We start from the raw sequence: 18051 nt of genomic DNA, 5'->3' as shown, positions 1-18051 counted from the left end.
ATACACCACAGTCAATATACGGATTGTAATACTTACTGGGGTATAGAAGGCCAATATAATAGGAGATCAATGGTGGCGTTTACGTGTTTACTTGCTCATTTATTCATGGAACAAAGATAATCCTGTCGAGATCAAAAGATTGCGTTTCCGAGGGAGCACTTTTAACATCAGACAAAATTGATGTCAGCTACTGCAAAGGAAAGCGAGCAGGAACAATGGCTCACACAGATGGCTTATGGTGTTTGAAGACTGTCTGATCTTTGTTTTGCCCGTGACCAGGGATTAAACTGGGATTTGTAGTTCCCATAGGTGTACATTTGTGTGCGCGTAGCAACAATGACGAAATTCTTATACATACAAAGACTTTACATTTAAATTCAGAACTGTCCAGAAGGACTGATGTCGCTTCACATTAACTATAACAAAGTCAGATCTGGGTGGACATCCCTCTGCTCTGGATGTGGCAGTGTGCAAAACGACCAGCTATTGACATAAAACCTTTCTGTGAGTGCACTCTCTAGTGTATCAGTGTCAGTTATAATGGCGCATTACTATAGATCACTGAAGGAGAGAATAGGCATGCAAATAAATAAATATGCACAGACTAGCCCTTTTAATCACTAAAGTGCAGTGGCATTCAATTGCATTCTGAAATACTGTGCAAAAGTCTTTAACCACAAGTTATTTCTTTATATTTTCTTGGGAAATGGATAAAAGGTGCAGCAACATGGAGTTGATCTGCAAAGAGGCTTTTGGGAAAACCCTTTTTAAATCATCCAAGATTCCCAAATTTCAACATATTATATATTTTTACCCTACAGTCACAGTTTTGACATTGTTAATCACAGACAGGCTGAACCAAGTTTGGACACGTTAGCCACGTTTGCTTTTAATCTGCATTTGATCAATGGGCAGGCACAGATAATAAGACTATATATGCATGTATGAATGTTGGGTTTCTCTGAATCCACTTGAGTTGTGAGATTAATGTCTGTTGTGGCACCATTTCCAGTGTGTCACTAAAACATTTGGCTTTCAATATGGTAAAAAGTACTTGGTTAAAGAAACCATCTCCATCTCCAAACACTTAAATCTGCATGTATTGTCCTTGATGTCAGTTATTAATTAATTAATTTTTTTAAAGATCCTTTTGAACATTTCAAGGATATTGAGTCTCAGCTCCAAACACCTTCTTAGGACAGATTCTGTTGGGAGAAAAAAAAAACACTTGATATTGACAAAGTTAAGTTTCTGAAGGCCCTTTTGGCAGAAAAAATATAGAAGTATTTTCAGAAATGATGCCTGATTGCAACCAGCTTGTAGGGGCAATATCCCAACTCTAGATTCGAGTCAAGAATGATCTTGTGGACTTGGGGAGTCGGGATGAACTGTGAGGGAACAGTCATGAATCAACACTGCAGTGTTGAAATACTACTTAGATACCGAAGCTGAGACAGAAGGACAAAGTGAAGAGAGGAAAAACAATGAAAAAGAAGCCAATACATTGTTAACCAACAACAAAAGCAGGAAGTGACTGTTGGTGGTGAAGTACAGCAAGATTCAGCACGCAAGGTAGGGTCTTGTAGGACGTTCAACACTCGGGGGTTAAATGGCATTGTAACCTTTTGGCTTTTAAACTTTTGTTCATGCATAAGAAACTGTGCTTAAGCAGAGTTTAAACTTTGAATTGTAACTGCAAAGATCAAGGTACAGACACTTGAATTACTCCTTAAAAAGCCGTAACCCCAGACAGCAGCAATTACAGAAAAGGAAGCTGAATTTCTTTGAAGTCTTTTGAGGTTGATTGTTAAGGATGCCATATTCTTCTAACTTAAGAGTAATTTCCCATGGTTTTTCATTTCCTTTACGCTGGCACTTGAGTGCACTTGAATCGCATCAGGGCTGATCTGCTTCCTCCTTGGAAATGGACGGAAAACAAGAACCCATCCATCTGTCGCGAACTAGAGAGGATTTAATTATAATGTTGAGTTTTTTGAGGATGTCCTCAGAAAAACTCCCCTTATCCACTCCTCGTCACGTCGCAAAGTGAGCACTTAGGTGGAAGACTTGCTCCCCTCTGCAAATGATGATGTTTATCACGGCGCAGATTAACGCCTGCTACCTTCTTAATCAATGATTGCCTGTTTGGTCATCATTAATTGAGTCACTTTCTCATAGATCCCATCTAGAGACAGTCAATCACTGGTCAGACCTAATGAGTTTGTATTGTCAAAGATGTGTATGAATGGCTTCAGGTGCCACGCAAACAGCTGGATGTCTAGCCACCGAATGGTACTAATGGGCCTATATATCAACAAGTAATCGGAAGAAGTCAGTAAACTAGTTAATAGAGCAGAGAAATAAGAATTAATGAGCACTGGGTGTCCAGAAGTCGAAAGTTTTTGAAAACTTCAGTCTTAAAAAACACAAATTTGTTTTTTTACACAAATGCTTTGGGGAAAATGTGTTGCTAAATTTTGCCAGGTAGCTGCAAGATAAAAAGAATTCCTTACTTTAACATATAAAGTGGCATCTATGCAGATATGAACATATCTTGAGCCATTTAAGCATCAATTTGGAACTCAGATCTTACATATGGGAGTAATTCACATGCTGGTCTCTTTAGAAAGCATAAATTATTTCTATTTGCATACAATAACAGGCAAAAATGTTCAGGGTCAGCATTATCAACCCTCTGAAATGTTGACCCTTTGAACAGAGCCATAGCACAAACCACTACTGTGAAATGATGTGCTTTAACTTTGTAATGCTCAAAGCTTGTAAGATCAAGCTAACAGTGTGAGTTATCTTCCAATTTACACACAGTATAATAACAAGCCTGGTAGGATGATTCCAAAGACACTGGACAGAAGACTAGTAAGAGATGTGTCTAAAAACTAGGGATATGCACGACTAGCAGCCTAATGGTCACTGTTGTCACTGGTCGGGACCAGACTTACTAGTCTTTTAATGTAATTGTAAAAGTTTTAATTGATGCCCAATGACGATAAATTGTGTCTTAAATGTTATGCAGCTATCTCCCACCAGATGGCGCATTGTTTTTGAGAAACGCCACTAATCTGTTAATGGAGGCCTGGTCTTTTTGTTAACACTATTAGAATGAGATTGCAGATACAGTGGTCTCCCTTAGCAATAGGGTGAGGATTTCAGTCATTCAGGAGGGGTTCAGAGTAGAGCCGCTACACCTCCACATCAAAAGGAGACAGCTAAGGCTGTTGCATCATGGCTAAGGTGTTCTAGCTGGGCATGTCCTACTATACCACGAGGAGGCCTGACGTAGACCTGGGACATGCTGGGGAGATTACCTCTATAGGGTGGCCTTGGAAAGACTCAATGTTTCCCCGGATAAGCTGGAGGACGTGGCAAGCGGGAGGTCTGGTCTTTAATACTAATGCCCCCGCAACCTGACTTCAGATAACCTTAAGAAAACGGCAGGATGATCTATTGTTTTGTTATTTTACATTTGAACTTTTATTTTAGTGGCTGTCATGAAATTTCAAACAATGTGCATCATTCATAATGCACGGCACAACGCACCACACTTTTCAGTGTTTATTAGTTTTTCAGATGTTAACTTGTCACGTTAGTAATACATGAGTGTCTTTTGTAGTAACATGTTCTCATTTTACATTAAACATCGGTTTGTTTCAATTGTTTTTCTTTTATATTGCCTTTCTGGAGTATAACTTGCACTGTTTATAATGCACGTTGCGAGGTGAGGCACATTTAAACAGTATGATTCCTTATTTTTTTTTAAAGTGATAAATGGTTTAAAATGTCTTTGTTATTAGTTTTTGACATTTTCCAATAAAAAGTTTTGAGATTTAACTTAATGTGGAGAAACTTTTGGTTAACAGTGCCTTAAGGGTGTTTGTTAATGTCGAAAAACAAATGGTGGCTAATTTTGTGCTGTCACATTTTATTTTGGGGTCAGCCAATATTTTTTTCCCCCATTTAGTCGAGTAAGAAATTAATCGTCTGGAACATTCCTACCAAAAACCCCAGAACAAATGTCAAGACAGTAGTGAAGGATTTAGCCAAGTTGGGAATTGTAGTCTCAAAGAAGACTATCACTAGAGCCCTGCTCATCTTCAGGAATGGACTGAGAGGTTGAAGACTAAGAAATAGTCTGTAGAAGAGACACCTTCAGTCCAGACTTGAGTATATTAAAGACAACCTGGAGAAAGAGTATGCATACCAGACCTGCATCCTTTGGTCAGATGAGATGAAACTAGAGCTATTTGGCCACAGAGATCCTGCTTATGTTTGGAGAAAGAAGGGAGAGAAATATAACCCAAAGAACACTGCAGGCCCCACAATGAAACACAGTCTTGGAAATATTATTATTTAGTTACGCTGCTTTGGTGCATCTGGAAATGGGAACGTCATCATGTTGGAAGGAATAATGAAGAAAGGAGAATATGAGAAGATTTTGAAAGAAAAGGTGGTTTTAGTTTACTTGAAAAAGCTGTGTTAAAAATCCCTTGCTCTGTTTAACAGCACTTAAGAAACACGCTTTTAAAATACAAAATTTTTGTACGAGGGACTAATAACTCTGTCCTCGTCTGTAGACCAAAAAAAGACTTCATTCAAACTGTAGTTGAGAAAGAAAAATGTTGGACAAAATGGAACATAGTAATTATTGCAATGCTTTGAATTTATGTCTGAGTCATGGATGGATTGAAGATACAAGGTTGGAAAAATGATAATACGTCAGCCAATACTGGAAATTAACAGCAAAATAAAAATGTGACAACACAAAATTAGCCACCATTTGTTTTTTGACATCAACAAACACCCTTAAGGAACTGTTAGCCAAAAGTATCTCCATGTCTCTGTGCTGGTCTGCCCACAGCCAGATTGTAATTTTCAAGACAAAGTCAAATTTGTTGCCATCCTCAGTCCAAAATACAGAAGTGATGACTGCGCCAAGCACATGAGTGTTGGACTGCCTGTCTGTGTTTCTATTAGGCAGACCTCAAGTTGGAGAGAGAAAGCACCGTGATGCTGCAGCATGGCCTCATTTGCAGATACAGAAAGTGAAAATATAACCATAGACACAGCAGTAAAGATAGACTCTCTCCCTCTCTCTGCATAGTGAATGATGTTGGATATATGTCCTGTGCATCATAGTGCACCTGATTTTTGAACACCATAGTGAAGAGAAGGCACAAAAGTTGATTATGGGAGCTTTCAGTTGGAGTATTATATCCAAATACAAAAAGGCAAGCGCAAACGATAGCTTTCAGACACCTTTTCTTGATGTCTAAATTGTGGGAAACATGTGCCAGAAGAGATGCCAGCATCACAGATGATAAGCATTTCTACTAGTGAAAAGTCCCGTCACTGCCTGTTTATTGGCACTGTAAAAAGTTCAAAGAAGATCAGAGGCAGTTCTGTGTTGAAAAAACCTTTTTTGTTATCCAAGTAGATAACTTGGTACGTGACTCAGACATAAAGCATGGAAGATTTTTGGTTCGTTTGATAATGAAGCATGCCTTTGAATAAATAATAGCTTTAAATCCAATGAAAATTCCCTTTCTTAGCCAGCAAAGAGGTATTTGCATGCATAGTGCAACTTCTGCCCTCAAAGCCCCGCAGGCAGTTTATCACTCTGACCTGTGGGTTATTACAGAGGATGGTTTTCACTGCTGCCGTTGCATCAGTTTGAGTGCAGGTGATCACTCAGTGCAAGAGGAAGGCAGCACTGCCCTCTATTTCCTAAAAGACCCGCCAACAGAAATGACCTCATTACTTCTCTTTACTCTGAGATTATAAATCAACTAAGGCAACTATAGGTGACCAGATGAGCATTTGTTGCACATTAGTAAAAACTGGGCATCACCAACAAATCAAACAACAGGAAATAGTAGTTGATCACATGTAAGCAGTAATGTGCATGTTTTTCTCTTCTAGTCATATTATTGGAAGGCATCCTGGCAGCTGTCATGATGTACCTTGTGGACACACATTTGTTATATTTAAATCAAGCAATTCAAAAATTTCTTAAGCAGAGATCTGACCTGTTTCATACAGTAAAGGTGAAGGCTGAAAATTTTCTGTCATAAAAATGGATAGACTTTTACAGAGCCACAGCGGAGTCCTTGACTACCCTAACCTGAAAGTGTAGTTATAATTGTAAACGCTTGTATTGAAAGATGAGTACTTTAGATACACACACAAAAAAATAAATAAATAAGCATGTCCAAATCCTTTTCCGGTTGTGTGATGTAAAAAAAAAACCTGCCAAATCAAATAAGTGGGGTACCCGCTGTGGTGACACCTTGTGAAAAAAGGAGCAGCCGAAAGTAGCTTTAGGTTAACTGGTGACACTAAATTGGCAATGACTGTGGATCTGAAATAGATAAAGCACTTTAAGTATATTGAATAAACGGCTATATAACCATATGGCTTTGGGTAAACTGTAATCTTAAGCACTTTGAAGAGCAGGAATGAGATTATATAAATGCCAGTCAGATTCCTTTAACAACAGTTTGAACCTTTGAAAGTAGCTCTAAAAGTAGAGTACTGTGCAAGTCTTGAGCCACCTTTTTTTCCTGATCTGTTTTGGGATTTACGTGCAGTGATGTATTCAAATGTATGCACACATACATAGAAATGTATAAAGGGAAAAATGAGTTTGTACAATTTTAATGAGCTTGAAAGTCATTATTTGGTGTGACCATCTTTATTCTTCAGCCCAGTCTGAACTCTCTTAGGCAGCTTTCTTGTCATGTCTTTAAGTAGTCTTCAGGAATCGTTCTCCAGGCTTCTTGAAGGACATTCAAAGCTCTTCTTTGTTTCTGCCTTTTGTTCTGTTCTCTGTCAACATGATCCCACACTGCTTCAATAATGTTGAGGTCTGGGCTCTGGGGAGGCCAATCCATGACTGATAGTGTCACATAATCAAGTCTAGAATTCGTCAGTGTTGTCTTACCGAATTTGGTCATTGTTTGCAAACTAATTTAAATTACCTCAGACCATATGTACAAAGCAGTGATGATGCACTGGCGGTACTCGCTGTATTAGAAAATACAAACGCACATATTTAAACTCAAAGATGAGCCTATTAAAATCACATTAAATACAATGCCTTTCTTAGAAAACAACATTTGAATCTGTAAATTGACTAATGCACTGGCAACATTTATTGAATAACAGATATGAATGATATGATATGAAACTGATACCCTTTAATGCGTTCCTGATCTTACCGCTTTCATTGCCATTTCTTGGCAAAAATCCCGCTAATGGAGGTTCTTCCAGTAATTGCGCTGATCACCTTCCTGAGCTAACAGATCAGGTGCTTGTTGATATCAGCGTGGTGACGTCTTTTTCTTCTGCTCTGTTACTCCTTCTTTTACATTGACTTTAATGGAAGCTTCTATTTTTTTAGGCATGCTTTCACCATCATTCGATTGTCTAACGTACACGTTTGGGTTCTTTATATGAAGACATTGCTCTGTGGCTGTCGTCCAAAATAAGTTGGTCACGTTTTAAAATATGTTATTTAAAAATATCAGTCTATTAATAATATAATAAATATATTATGATTTAGTTGAGCTAAAATAGTAAGAGTCACTGACTCAACATAGCCCATGCAAAGTTACCGTTAATTCCTGAAACGTGCATTTATTTTGTGTGCAAATTCAGAACAGTTCTAATGCATGTTGGGTAGTTTTGTTTTTCTAATTTTATTGTATTTTATCATTTTTTGTTGTTGTATTTCATCTGGATTTGTTTTGCATGTTAGGACCACCATAGAGGTGTCAAATACAGCAGACACTGAGGCCTCTTAACGCTGACAAGAACAGCTGATATCTCAGTTTTGATAAAAGTATTCTGAGGTGCACCTTCATCCAGAAACAGCCCTATTGCGTGTGTGTGTGTGTGTGTGTGTTCTTTTCCTAAATCACTTCAGAACCTGGGAATAAATCGAATAAAATGGCTGGAGAAACAGCTACAAGTAAACAAGCATGTAACATATCAATCCAACCTCAAACTGTCAAGCTGCTGCTAAGCACTTTAGTGTAATACTCCTTATCGGATGGAAGCCTGATATTTATGGATTTCAGTCTTTTAGGCTCAAGAGTTTTTGCTGGCATCCCTTCCAAAGGAAAAAAAAAAGACAATTTAATAAAATCTTTATCCGGACACTTCGAAGTCCCTTGGGCAAATCTTGGGGGGGAGAAAAAAAACTGTCTGGTTGTTTTTAATTTAGGAGCAAATGTGCGCATTTTAATTTATGTAAAGACAGCGAGAATATTAGTATCATTAGATAACCCTTTAAAGTCTAAACTGTGTAATAATTGCCTTTTAATATTTAAATATTATGTTTCATATTTGTATTTTTTTTTTTTTTATTTCTATCATATTTGCTACATCTGGCATTTTTTCTATCCACTTAAAAAAAATCACAAAACTCTATGTATTAAATATGACACCTTAGGGATTACTGTAAATGTACAACACATGAAAAACTCTCAGAATGACATTTTTAGCCATTTGTTAACAAAAGACAGAATAAAAGTGTTAATAAATGGATCGGGTGTGAAGGTCATGTAGCTCAGAGGTGCCTTGAGTTTTATAATTAATGACATAGACACTGTATAATGTCTATGGCCCATCATCAAGGGAGAGCACCTAAAACTTAAAGACACAGAGCAGACTGTGGCAGTGACAGAGTGACTGCTTTGAAAGCCTGAAGCTACAGCTGTGTGATGATGACAAACAGTTAAGTATGGCTTAAAGAACAGACTGATATTTTCTGCCTTTTCTGGAAAATGTGGATGCTTCCGGGGAGCTGTAGAGGTGTTGTTTACCATTTCTCAATCTGTGGCTTTAGAAGCCAGTGGAACCTAGACAGACTTTCAAAAGGTGAGATATAAAACCATAGCCCTCAGTGCAGCGAAAATATTGATTCAGTCGACAAGTTTCAAATCCCAAATCCCTCTGATTCCACGAAAATGCAAAGTTTTAATTACAGTTCCTTTTGCCACAAGGTTCTCTGTCTCTGCCTCGCTGTGCTTTGACTCGCTGCCAGGATCCGCTGTCTGCAGTCTCCACTCTAAGTCAAGAACAAAGTCACTGACATAAGAGTCATTTGGGTCGTGACACTGTGCGGTGCAGGAGTATTTGGGAATTCACACATTTTTTGTTGTTGTTTTGGCTCTATACTCCACTGCACTGGATTTGAAACAGTAGCTGAGGTTGAAGTGCTCGCTCTCGGCTTTAAACGAAAGGCATTTTCAGCGAGAAAGGGACTGTATCACTGTTTTTTTTTAGGATGGTGCAAAAAGACACTAGTATAAGGATTCCTGCATCCTCAAACATGTAAACCACAGTGTGTCGAAAACAGAGCATGCCTAAATACATGCCTCTTTCCAAATTATTTCCTTTATATATTTGGAGATCATACTTGTGAAGGACCACTTCACGGATATTACACATGAAGTTCAGCTTCAGACTTCTCCACCTTCTTGTCAGCCCATTAGCACTTATTCATTTCCTGTTCCAAATGCGTCTTTATTGCTAAAAGCAAACAAGCTCTGAAGCTCCGCTGAGAGTTAAAAACCGTCCATATTCTTTCAACACTTCCTCACAGGTGTTAAACTCATGTGACAAAGAATGTTTTCACAGGACTCTTTCTACCTTCACTGCTTCCATAATAAGTAAGAGTGTAGCAGCAGACAATTGCTGCTAATTAAATCCACTTGATTAACTGATTGTCAGCTAGTGTGATCACCTTGCTGAGATTTGCTGGTCTGGAGCATTTAGGTTTGTGTTAAAACACCACCATGATCTTCCAAGGAGTTCACCCCAAGGTCAGACCATACGATGCTCAGAAAAACTGCGACTAGCCCAAGGGTGCATCTCAAAGTCTACAGGTCTCAGTTAGCATGTTGAATGTTAATGTTTGTGACAGCACAATTAGAAAAATCTGAGCAAGTTTGGCTCATTTGGAAGATTTGCTGTGACAAAGGTTCTTCTCTGTAAAAAGAACGTAGCATGGTGAAGGTTTGATACCTACTGTCGGGGGGGGTGGTGATCATTTGGGCTTTTGCAGCAGCAGGACTTCGGCACCTTCCATTCCTTCAGTTGATTTATGGATTTACGGAGAGTCAATGTGAGGTCATCAGTTCGACAGCTAAAGCTTGGCCATAATTGTGTCATGTAACAGCACAATAAACTCAACCACAGAAGCAAATCTACAACAGAATGGCTGAAAAATAGTATAGAATGACTGTGCTGCAATGGCCCAAAGTTTAAACCTCAACCTCGATTGAAATGCTGTACATAATCAAACCCTTGCAAACCTCAATGAAGTGAAGCAACGTTGTAAAGAAGAGTGGACGAAAATTCCTCCACAACCACACGAGAGACTCATCAAATCATACAGAAAACAATTACTTCTAGTTATTGCTGCTAAAGGTGGTTCAACAAGCTTTAGCATGTTGCAGCGAATAAATGTCGTAGTAGAGCAGCAGATTGGAGGGTTGTTACTTCATCAATTAGCAAGCAGGTAAATACTCTGGAGAATGAAGTGTAACGTGCTATTAAGTTGTATTGTTGAAAGAAAATGATCTGGTATTTTTAAGAGATTAAAACTCAGGATATCTTGCTTTCTGCCTCGCAGGTTTTGACCTTTTTTTTAAAAAAATCCTTGTTATCAAAGATAAACTGTTGTAGGAGCGATATCTGGACCTTGAAATTGTTTACACTGATTACCCTGAGGCTTTGTGGTTTCAAACAGTGTATAGTTCCCCACACAGTTTAGCGCAGATTCAATTGGATAACATCCAGAATGAGATATCAAACCATCTCCTTTTGTTTTCCTTGAAAAACCAAATGGTTCATGCGTGTAAATTCATCTTTCTATCAAACACATAACATATAGGTAGAAGGCGGCTTACACCTCCTGCGTTCAGTTCGCATTTACTTTGTGGTTTGTCAGAATGCAGGAAGTCGAACGAAGCCTCCTGCAGCATTTTCCCCTTGCTCACTTATTTTTTTATTTTTAAATTGGAGGTGCCAGACTACACCACTCAGCTGCCTCTGAGTGCTTACACCTTCCCATTATTGTCTGATCTCCCTTTTTTACTTACAGGCTACTGAACACGCAGATGAGAGCGTACCTAAGTAGAAAAGTTCATTCATTCTCACTCTTCCATCACTGATTACTTCTGGCAAGGTCCGACCTCCAGCTGTCAGCGCTGATCCTGCAGTGGATGCTCCGTTTGCTCAACCCCAGGATCACTTAAGGCCACAGCTCCATTCAGAGAGACCCACTGGGAGCGTCTCTACTGCACTACCTTCATTTTTGTATTACTTTCAAATGGAAGCAGGCCTCGCTGCTTGTACCCAACTGAACCGAGATCTCTGCGTGTTTTTAAGAGCAGTGTGTTGACCGCTCTGAGAGACAGCATTTTACCTCCGGACTGAAAACCCTTAATTTAATTCCCGACGTGATTCTGTTTAGTGCTGCGAGGTATAAAATAAGAGGCACCCAGTGGACGAAGTGGCCAGAGTATCAGTGCGTCGATGCTTAACGCATACTCGGGCTTCAGTGCAGAGCTGAACGTGTGCGCCAACCTCTGCACCTGTGTGATGTTCACATTTGGCACATGATACAGGAGGTAGATGCAAGACCTGAGGGCAAATATGGCCGAGAAGAACTGTTTTGTTTTTGCCCTCTCTGCCAATTAAATGCTCAGTTTTACAAAGCATTTAGTGTATTCTAAGAGGAGATGAAGCCACAAATCTACTGTTACATTTCCACCTATTTTGGAGCACTATAAATCTAATTTTGCTCAATTATTTAAAATCTTTCAAACTTTAATTCCATGAACTATATATATACAGAAGAAACTTTATAAGGCAAGAATTGATTTGTTTTGGAGGAGATTTGGTGGATTCACGCTAATAATCGAGATAATTCCACCCTCCTCCGAGGATTGTGCGCATTGAGGAATTGTGGATTAGGACTTATCTGTGTATTGGAAACCATCCAACTGGCTCTGGAGGAATTCATTGACCTTGGAGTAAAAGTTTGGTACAGCTTTATAGTTTCCCGGGGAGGAAGCTGACCTCCAGCCTCGACTCTGCGGGCGTCCGGCCTGAAGACACACGAGCGAGACAATGAATCCCTTCCAGCTCCACTGATCCTGCACCCAATCTGACCCTAACCTCTGAACATGTCTTAGAGAACAAGTCAGCGAACCAAATTTGCTAACAGTGGTTTTGTCCTTGCTGTGTGTGTGTGTGTGTGCGTGTGTGCTGTGTGTCTGCCTGTGTGTTTCACTGCCTTAGCAGAATCCCTGTTCAGCGGTCTGGGGCTGGGGGCGGTGGTGGGCCTCGGCCTGGGAGCGCTGCTGCTGCTCCTCGTGCTAGTGGACGTCAGCTGCTTCTTCCTGCGTCACTGCGGCCTGCTCATGTGCATCACGCGCACCCTGTGCAGCAAGAAAACAGCCACCAGTGGCAAGGGCAAAGAAATCGAGGAGGGGAAGGCCGCCTATCTGTGAGTATCCCCTTTGGTTTTCTTTGCATTGTTCTTTTTTGAGACCTTGGACTACTTCAATCCAAGCGTTTGATTTTGTGTAGTGACAGTATCAATTTTGCCAGCTCATGCCTGAAGAGGGAACATCTGCTGTGGGTGTATCTTTATGGCTGAGGGTTATGCTTCTTCTTCTTCTTCTCGCTATATAATTTTTGCGCAGTAATGAATTGAATGCCCTGAATGGGTGAATACAAGTCAATACAAAGATTTTGAGAAATTGGTATGAAAACGTCAAACAGAGAACAAAAAAAGCCTTCGCATTTCTCAGAAATGAATAATAAGGACGGCAAAAAAGGAGAAAAAAACAGTTTTTTTCAAGGATCTCGTCCCCGAGTGACTCACTGAACAATAACATTAGCTGTTCATGCCATGTTCATTCCTCTTATGTATACGTATATATATATTTAGTCTGAATGAGAAAAGGAGATTTCTTTTTACCATTTACTGTAGGTACACCTACAACAGCCGCCCAGCCACCTTTTCAACCACAGTATGTCTTTGATTATGTCTTATTCACTTACATCAGTGCCTTTTACATGATGTGCAGCAAGTTCACCTTTTAAGTATCCCATTTGCATGCGTTATGTGAGCGTGCATTCGTTACATGCATGTACAACCGTGTACATTTTGTGCTGTCACGCTTTGTTTTCAGCCTTGTGTGTGTGTGTGTGTGTGTGTGTGTGTGTGTGTGTGCGTGTACCCGCCTTTATTTCATGCTATATGCATGCTAATAGTCCATGAGTGTCGCCACAAGCGTCTCTGAAAACCACTTTCTTTGTTTTGTTTCCCCTCATCAGACAGCATGCAATTTAGAAGCCCACCCCCGTGAAATTCATGGTACAACTGATTTTTAAAAAAAAAAAAGTAGTCCCACTGTTTTATGCAGGGTGCTAGCTACATCACGGTGTCTGTGAGATAGCAAAAACAGAGTCTTAGTCACTGGCCACAGCCGTGCCTGTCAGTGTGCCAGCAGTGTCTGAGATGGAGAGAGAGGGCACATGTGAGGAGGAGGTGGTGGAGGTGGAGAAGGAGGAGGAGGGGTTTGAGTTGTGCTGAGTCACTAATCTCGCGACACTGGAGGGCTGCCTGCCTGCCTGCCCAGACAGCACACGGAATCTCGAGCAGCAACTCACACAAGACTTTACACTCTGTCTGATGTGTGCATGTGACTAGTGTCACAGTCACATTCAGTACAGCAGGATGATACAAAATAGTCCTAAGAGGTAAAGGTAGTATAGGTCCAGGTGATATACAGGTACATAGTGACTGATTGTTAAAATAGAGCAGCAATAGCAACACTGGATTTATGTTGTCAAAGGCATACTTCAGCAGTGTAGTATCTCACTTTCATGAGACAAATCAAGAGAAAAATCCAACACGATAGAAAGAGCAGTCAAAAATTCTTTATGTCTGTTTTTTAATTTACTTCAGAAAAGTCAATGTCAGTGGCTTCATGCAACTGTGTTAATTAACTGCTAAGAAATATTTCAGGTCACTTCAATCACATCATTTGCATTATTGCAATGAATAAAATACTATCTTGCTTTTCAGGTTAACTCGATGGCTTTTTCATTAAAATAACACAAATGACTCGATTAAACTTAAAAACACTCATCTTTTAAGTAAATCCACCTACAGAGGAGTCTTTAAAACCAACAAAATTGAGATTTCAATTTTGAGTAAAAGATGAATCCTAAATTTCCTATTTTTTAGGCATCAGTGGTCATATAAATCTAAAGTTTATATTGCTGTAAATGTAATTACAAGCTTGTATGAGTGTTAATCAAGCTCAGGGCTTAAACCATAGTGTTTATAGTAATAGTGTAAAGTATTTTATTAAATAGAATTATTATGCCCAGTCACCACAGAATCTCGTGGTTTTCTCTTCAGACACATTCAGCTAAATGTGACTCGGATTCAGGGCGTTCCCTTTTAATTGTTGAGTTTTATCATCTGAATTAGTCCTGCTGTGGAAAACTACCCCACAGATTGTTTCTGCAACCTTTTATTTTTACATCTATTTCAGTTTTTCAGTATGAGACCTGCAGTCATCGTGTGAATGTGAAAAAAACAAAAAGTACTTGTAGTTTTTTATGGTGACATCAAACAGCAATTGAAAGCGAGGCTTAAAAATAGTCACACATGAGGCTCGAACTCCAAAACACTGGAGGTATTTTGAAATGAAATCACTCCCCGTGTGGTGCCAGGGACATTATCATGGGTCTTTTCAAAAAGTTGGCACAAACAAACTTAGTTGGAGGACTTCTTGTTATCACAAATAGCTCCAAATTACCGGCAACATTTTCGGATTTCACAGGAAATGACACCCACACACATGGATCAACACTAACATGTATATGAAATGCTGCAGTTCATAAAAATCTAGTAGAAGCAAGCAGAGAAGTCAGAATCGCTAAAAGGCAAGTGGTTGAAATTGTCATATAAACCAAGCTACTAATTCTAAACATGGACCAATCTATGATCAGCACATTGTTATTAACTAACTATTCAAAACTGACGGTGCTAATCAACAGCAAGCTTAAAATTATGCCAAAAGAACACATTTCGAATGACTAATTCATAGTGTTGATGAAGGAGGTACTTGAGTCCATCTGACAGTACCTCAGAGATTCTACCGTACTTGTTAGAAACTTTCTGGTTGTATGAGCACTTTTGATTGTTGTCCTGTTGCAGTCGGTGTCTCTGCAGAGAGATTGGTTTCATAACTGGCAGTAAAGATGGCCATAACTCCTTTGAACTAGTGTAGCGAGAATGGAGTAAATGCCGTGGTCTGCTTTACAATGAGTCATGCCACTGAGCTGGAGACTAATAAGATAACACTTGAAATAATACAAAGCTCAGACACTCCAACTGAGTTTCCAAGATGTCAATAGTGCAAGTCTGAAGGTGCTGAGGGGTAATAAGTTGTAAAGACTAGCGAAGCGTGAGCAACAGTGTCAATAATAACATCAATGGAGAGCATCTACAGTGATAAATAGCATGGGGTGAACTTCAAATTAGGAAGGTGATGAGTGGCGCAGATCAGAGTGTGTGCTGGGTGTCTGTTCTGAGGATGTGAGCTGAGGAGTGTGTGGGCTGGTTTGGAACCAAGAAGAAAATCTGGAGGGTATCGTCAGTGCACTTCTGACACAGCAGAATTTTTTTTTTAAATATTCGGGGTTATAGAGACAGTTTTCCAACCTCAATGTGGTGCTGAAGGTTAGCAGAACGACCACGCACCCAGCAGTGCAGGGTTATTTTGAAGTTGGAGCTAGGCTAGTGGACAAACGCACGACAGAGAGTGTGTGGGTGTCTTTCTGTTATGAATCTGCGGAACACACTGGGCTGCATAGCTGCTTCAGGGAAAGTTGAAAGACTCAAGTAGTACTGTTGACTTCAAAAGTCCTTGCTTCCAATTTCAGTCTTAAGTTCTTTACAGTGTGCTGAGATATCAATGGGACCCATATAGAGATAGAGGAGAACTGGTACACCTAATGGACCTCTATTCTGTAGCATCAAGTCAAATGTGACTCCAGCTATACTGTTTAACCCCTTACGACCTTAAAAAGTCACTATTCAGGCAAAAGACAGAAAAAGTAAATATATGTTTATGCAGGGAAACTTAAATTGATTCATATTCTTTCTACCTGCATTTAATGTGGATTCTGTGTTCATTTTTTTCTTTCTGGAAGTTTTTTTTTTTTCTCCTAATATTCATTGCTTGTCATAGTTGTGCAGCCAGCTCCAGTCCCATCCTGTCAGTCAGTGAACCAGAAATAGATTTGTGCCCCTGTCGGGCTCTCCAGTAACCTCCTGGCAAGAAACCCAGAAAAACAGTTTGGTATTGACTTTTAATACAAAACAACAGCTGCTGATAATCTTTTACCCAGAGACAAAAAGTCAGTGTTGAGTAAAGCTGATGTTATGTCACAGTGACATTTTAACCGTTGAGGTGGCGCAGGAGGGGCGTCTGGTGAAGTCTGCTGTTTATTCAGGCTTAAGAAGTTTGAGTAGAGGCTCAGTGATAGATCTGGCTTGGAGTCGATAGACTTTTGAAAGTGTTTATATATACCTGATGACTCACGGCAGGAAATATAAAACAGAATGGAAGATTACAGTTAAGGCCATGGCAGCCTGGGGATGGAGCAAGAAAGAATTTCTACAGAAGTGTCAGTCACTAAAGAAAAATCTGTTTGAGATGCCAGTCAGCCGTGTTGTTCATGACGACTTCCTGTCCACTAACAACATGGAGTACTAAACCAATGGCGTAAAAAGAAGGTTGACGTCACACGAATCCCAAATGAAGTCTGAACACACTTCGTTCCTGCTAGTGTCCTATAATTGAAGCGGGTAGATAAAAACCTAAAGTTAACCCTCTCGAGGCAGGCGTTGCCGATTTGCAACAGTTAAAAACTAACAACCTGATTACCCCACATACATATTTTATGAGTTTTTTTTACTCAGAAGTACCACTGCAGGACTTGGTTGTGCATTAGCAACAAAAACTTAATTTGAGCCTGAGAGGGTTAATGAGTGAGGAATTACTGGGACTGTTTTAATGCTATGTTAGTTCGCCCCCTCCCATACGTATAATGTGATAAGCAATGCAGTGAAAAACTTGTGGTTTGACGATATCTTAAATTTTTCCAGCTGGACACTGGCAGTCCAAGAAAAGACAACATGTTAAGTAGCAACCTCGAACCCCACATACTTTGCATGTGCACACGTACTCTTAAGAAAAAAAAAAGTTGATTATTTTTGTTTGAATTAAACAAAAAGTGGGGGGCTAAAGGACCTAAACGAAATAGCCAGTTGAAAGACACTTTGAAATCTGTAAATGCAAAGAGATGCAAAAAAAAGTCAAGCATCAGGGGACTAGCTTACCTAGCGTCGGCTCAGAGGTAGCATGTTAGCCTAGAAATTTGTCAGACATGGTAATGGTTCCACAGTGCTTAGCATCAACCATACAAAGCCTAAAATCTTAAGGACACGACAAAATTATCAAAATAAAAAAGGCAAATTCTCTGAAAAATCACCAAAAATAGCTTCTGAGTTCTAAAGCTATGACTTTGGTGACACCTTAAGTCATTAATAATATATAATATAGCAAAACAAGGGGAACAAATGAAATTATAACTATATTTTGCATATGTAAATTTAAGGTTTAGCTGAAGGATACTGCATTAGAGAAAATGAAGTTAAAGGTAAAGTGAATTAATCAAAGAAGAATTATTGTTACTACATTTTCTGTCATTCAAGAATACACCGGGAGTCCTAGTCTAATTAGTGCTTCACCATGTTTTTCTATAATGTATTGTTCAATGCAAGCACATTCATTTTTCTCCCTTTGTTTTCCTGTTTCAATAAAATTAAACATCATTACAGGGATCCGGAGCCTCTTGATTCTCCAAATTTTTTTGAAAGACAAGACAGTCTGTGCTATTGACATGTAGAGAGCACATAAATTTCAAATT

The 18051-nt window shown here is 39.4% G+C and overlaps 1 protein-coding gene across 3 annotated transcripts in view; it reads left to right on the top strand.

Annotated features, from left to right (window-relative positions):
- LOC134620840 (neural cell adhesion molecule 2-like) overlaps positions 1-18051 on the top strand; it is a 381750-nt gene that overhangs the window by 354218 nt on the left and 9481 nt on the right. For 2 of the 3 annotated variants that reach the window (XM_063467152.1, XM_063467150.1), the window contains one exon: positions 12331-12538. In XM_063467152.1, coding sequence (XP_063323222.1) covers positions 12331-12538 — 208 coding nt within the window. The remainder of the gene's footprint in view (positions 1-12330; positions 12539-18051) is intronic. The other variant, XM_063467151.1, reaches the window with a different exon arrangement.

The sequence above is a fragment of the Pelmatolapia mariae genome, linkage group LG23, assembly GCF_036321145.2.
Source record: "Pelmatolapia mariae isolate MD_Pm_ZW linkage group LG23, Pm_UMD_F_2, whole genome shotgun sequence".
In the NCBI taxonomy this organism is placed as follows: Eukaryota; Metazoa; Chordata; class Actinopteri; order Cichliformes; family Cichlidae; genus Pelmatolapia; species Pelmatolapia mariae.
This window is presented reverse-complemented; position numbering and strand designations above follow the sequence as displayed.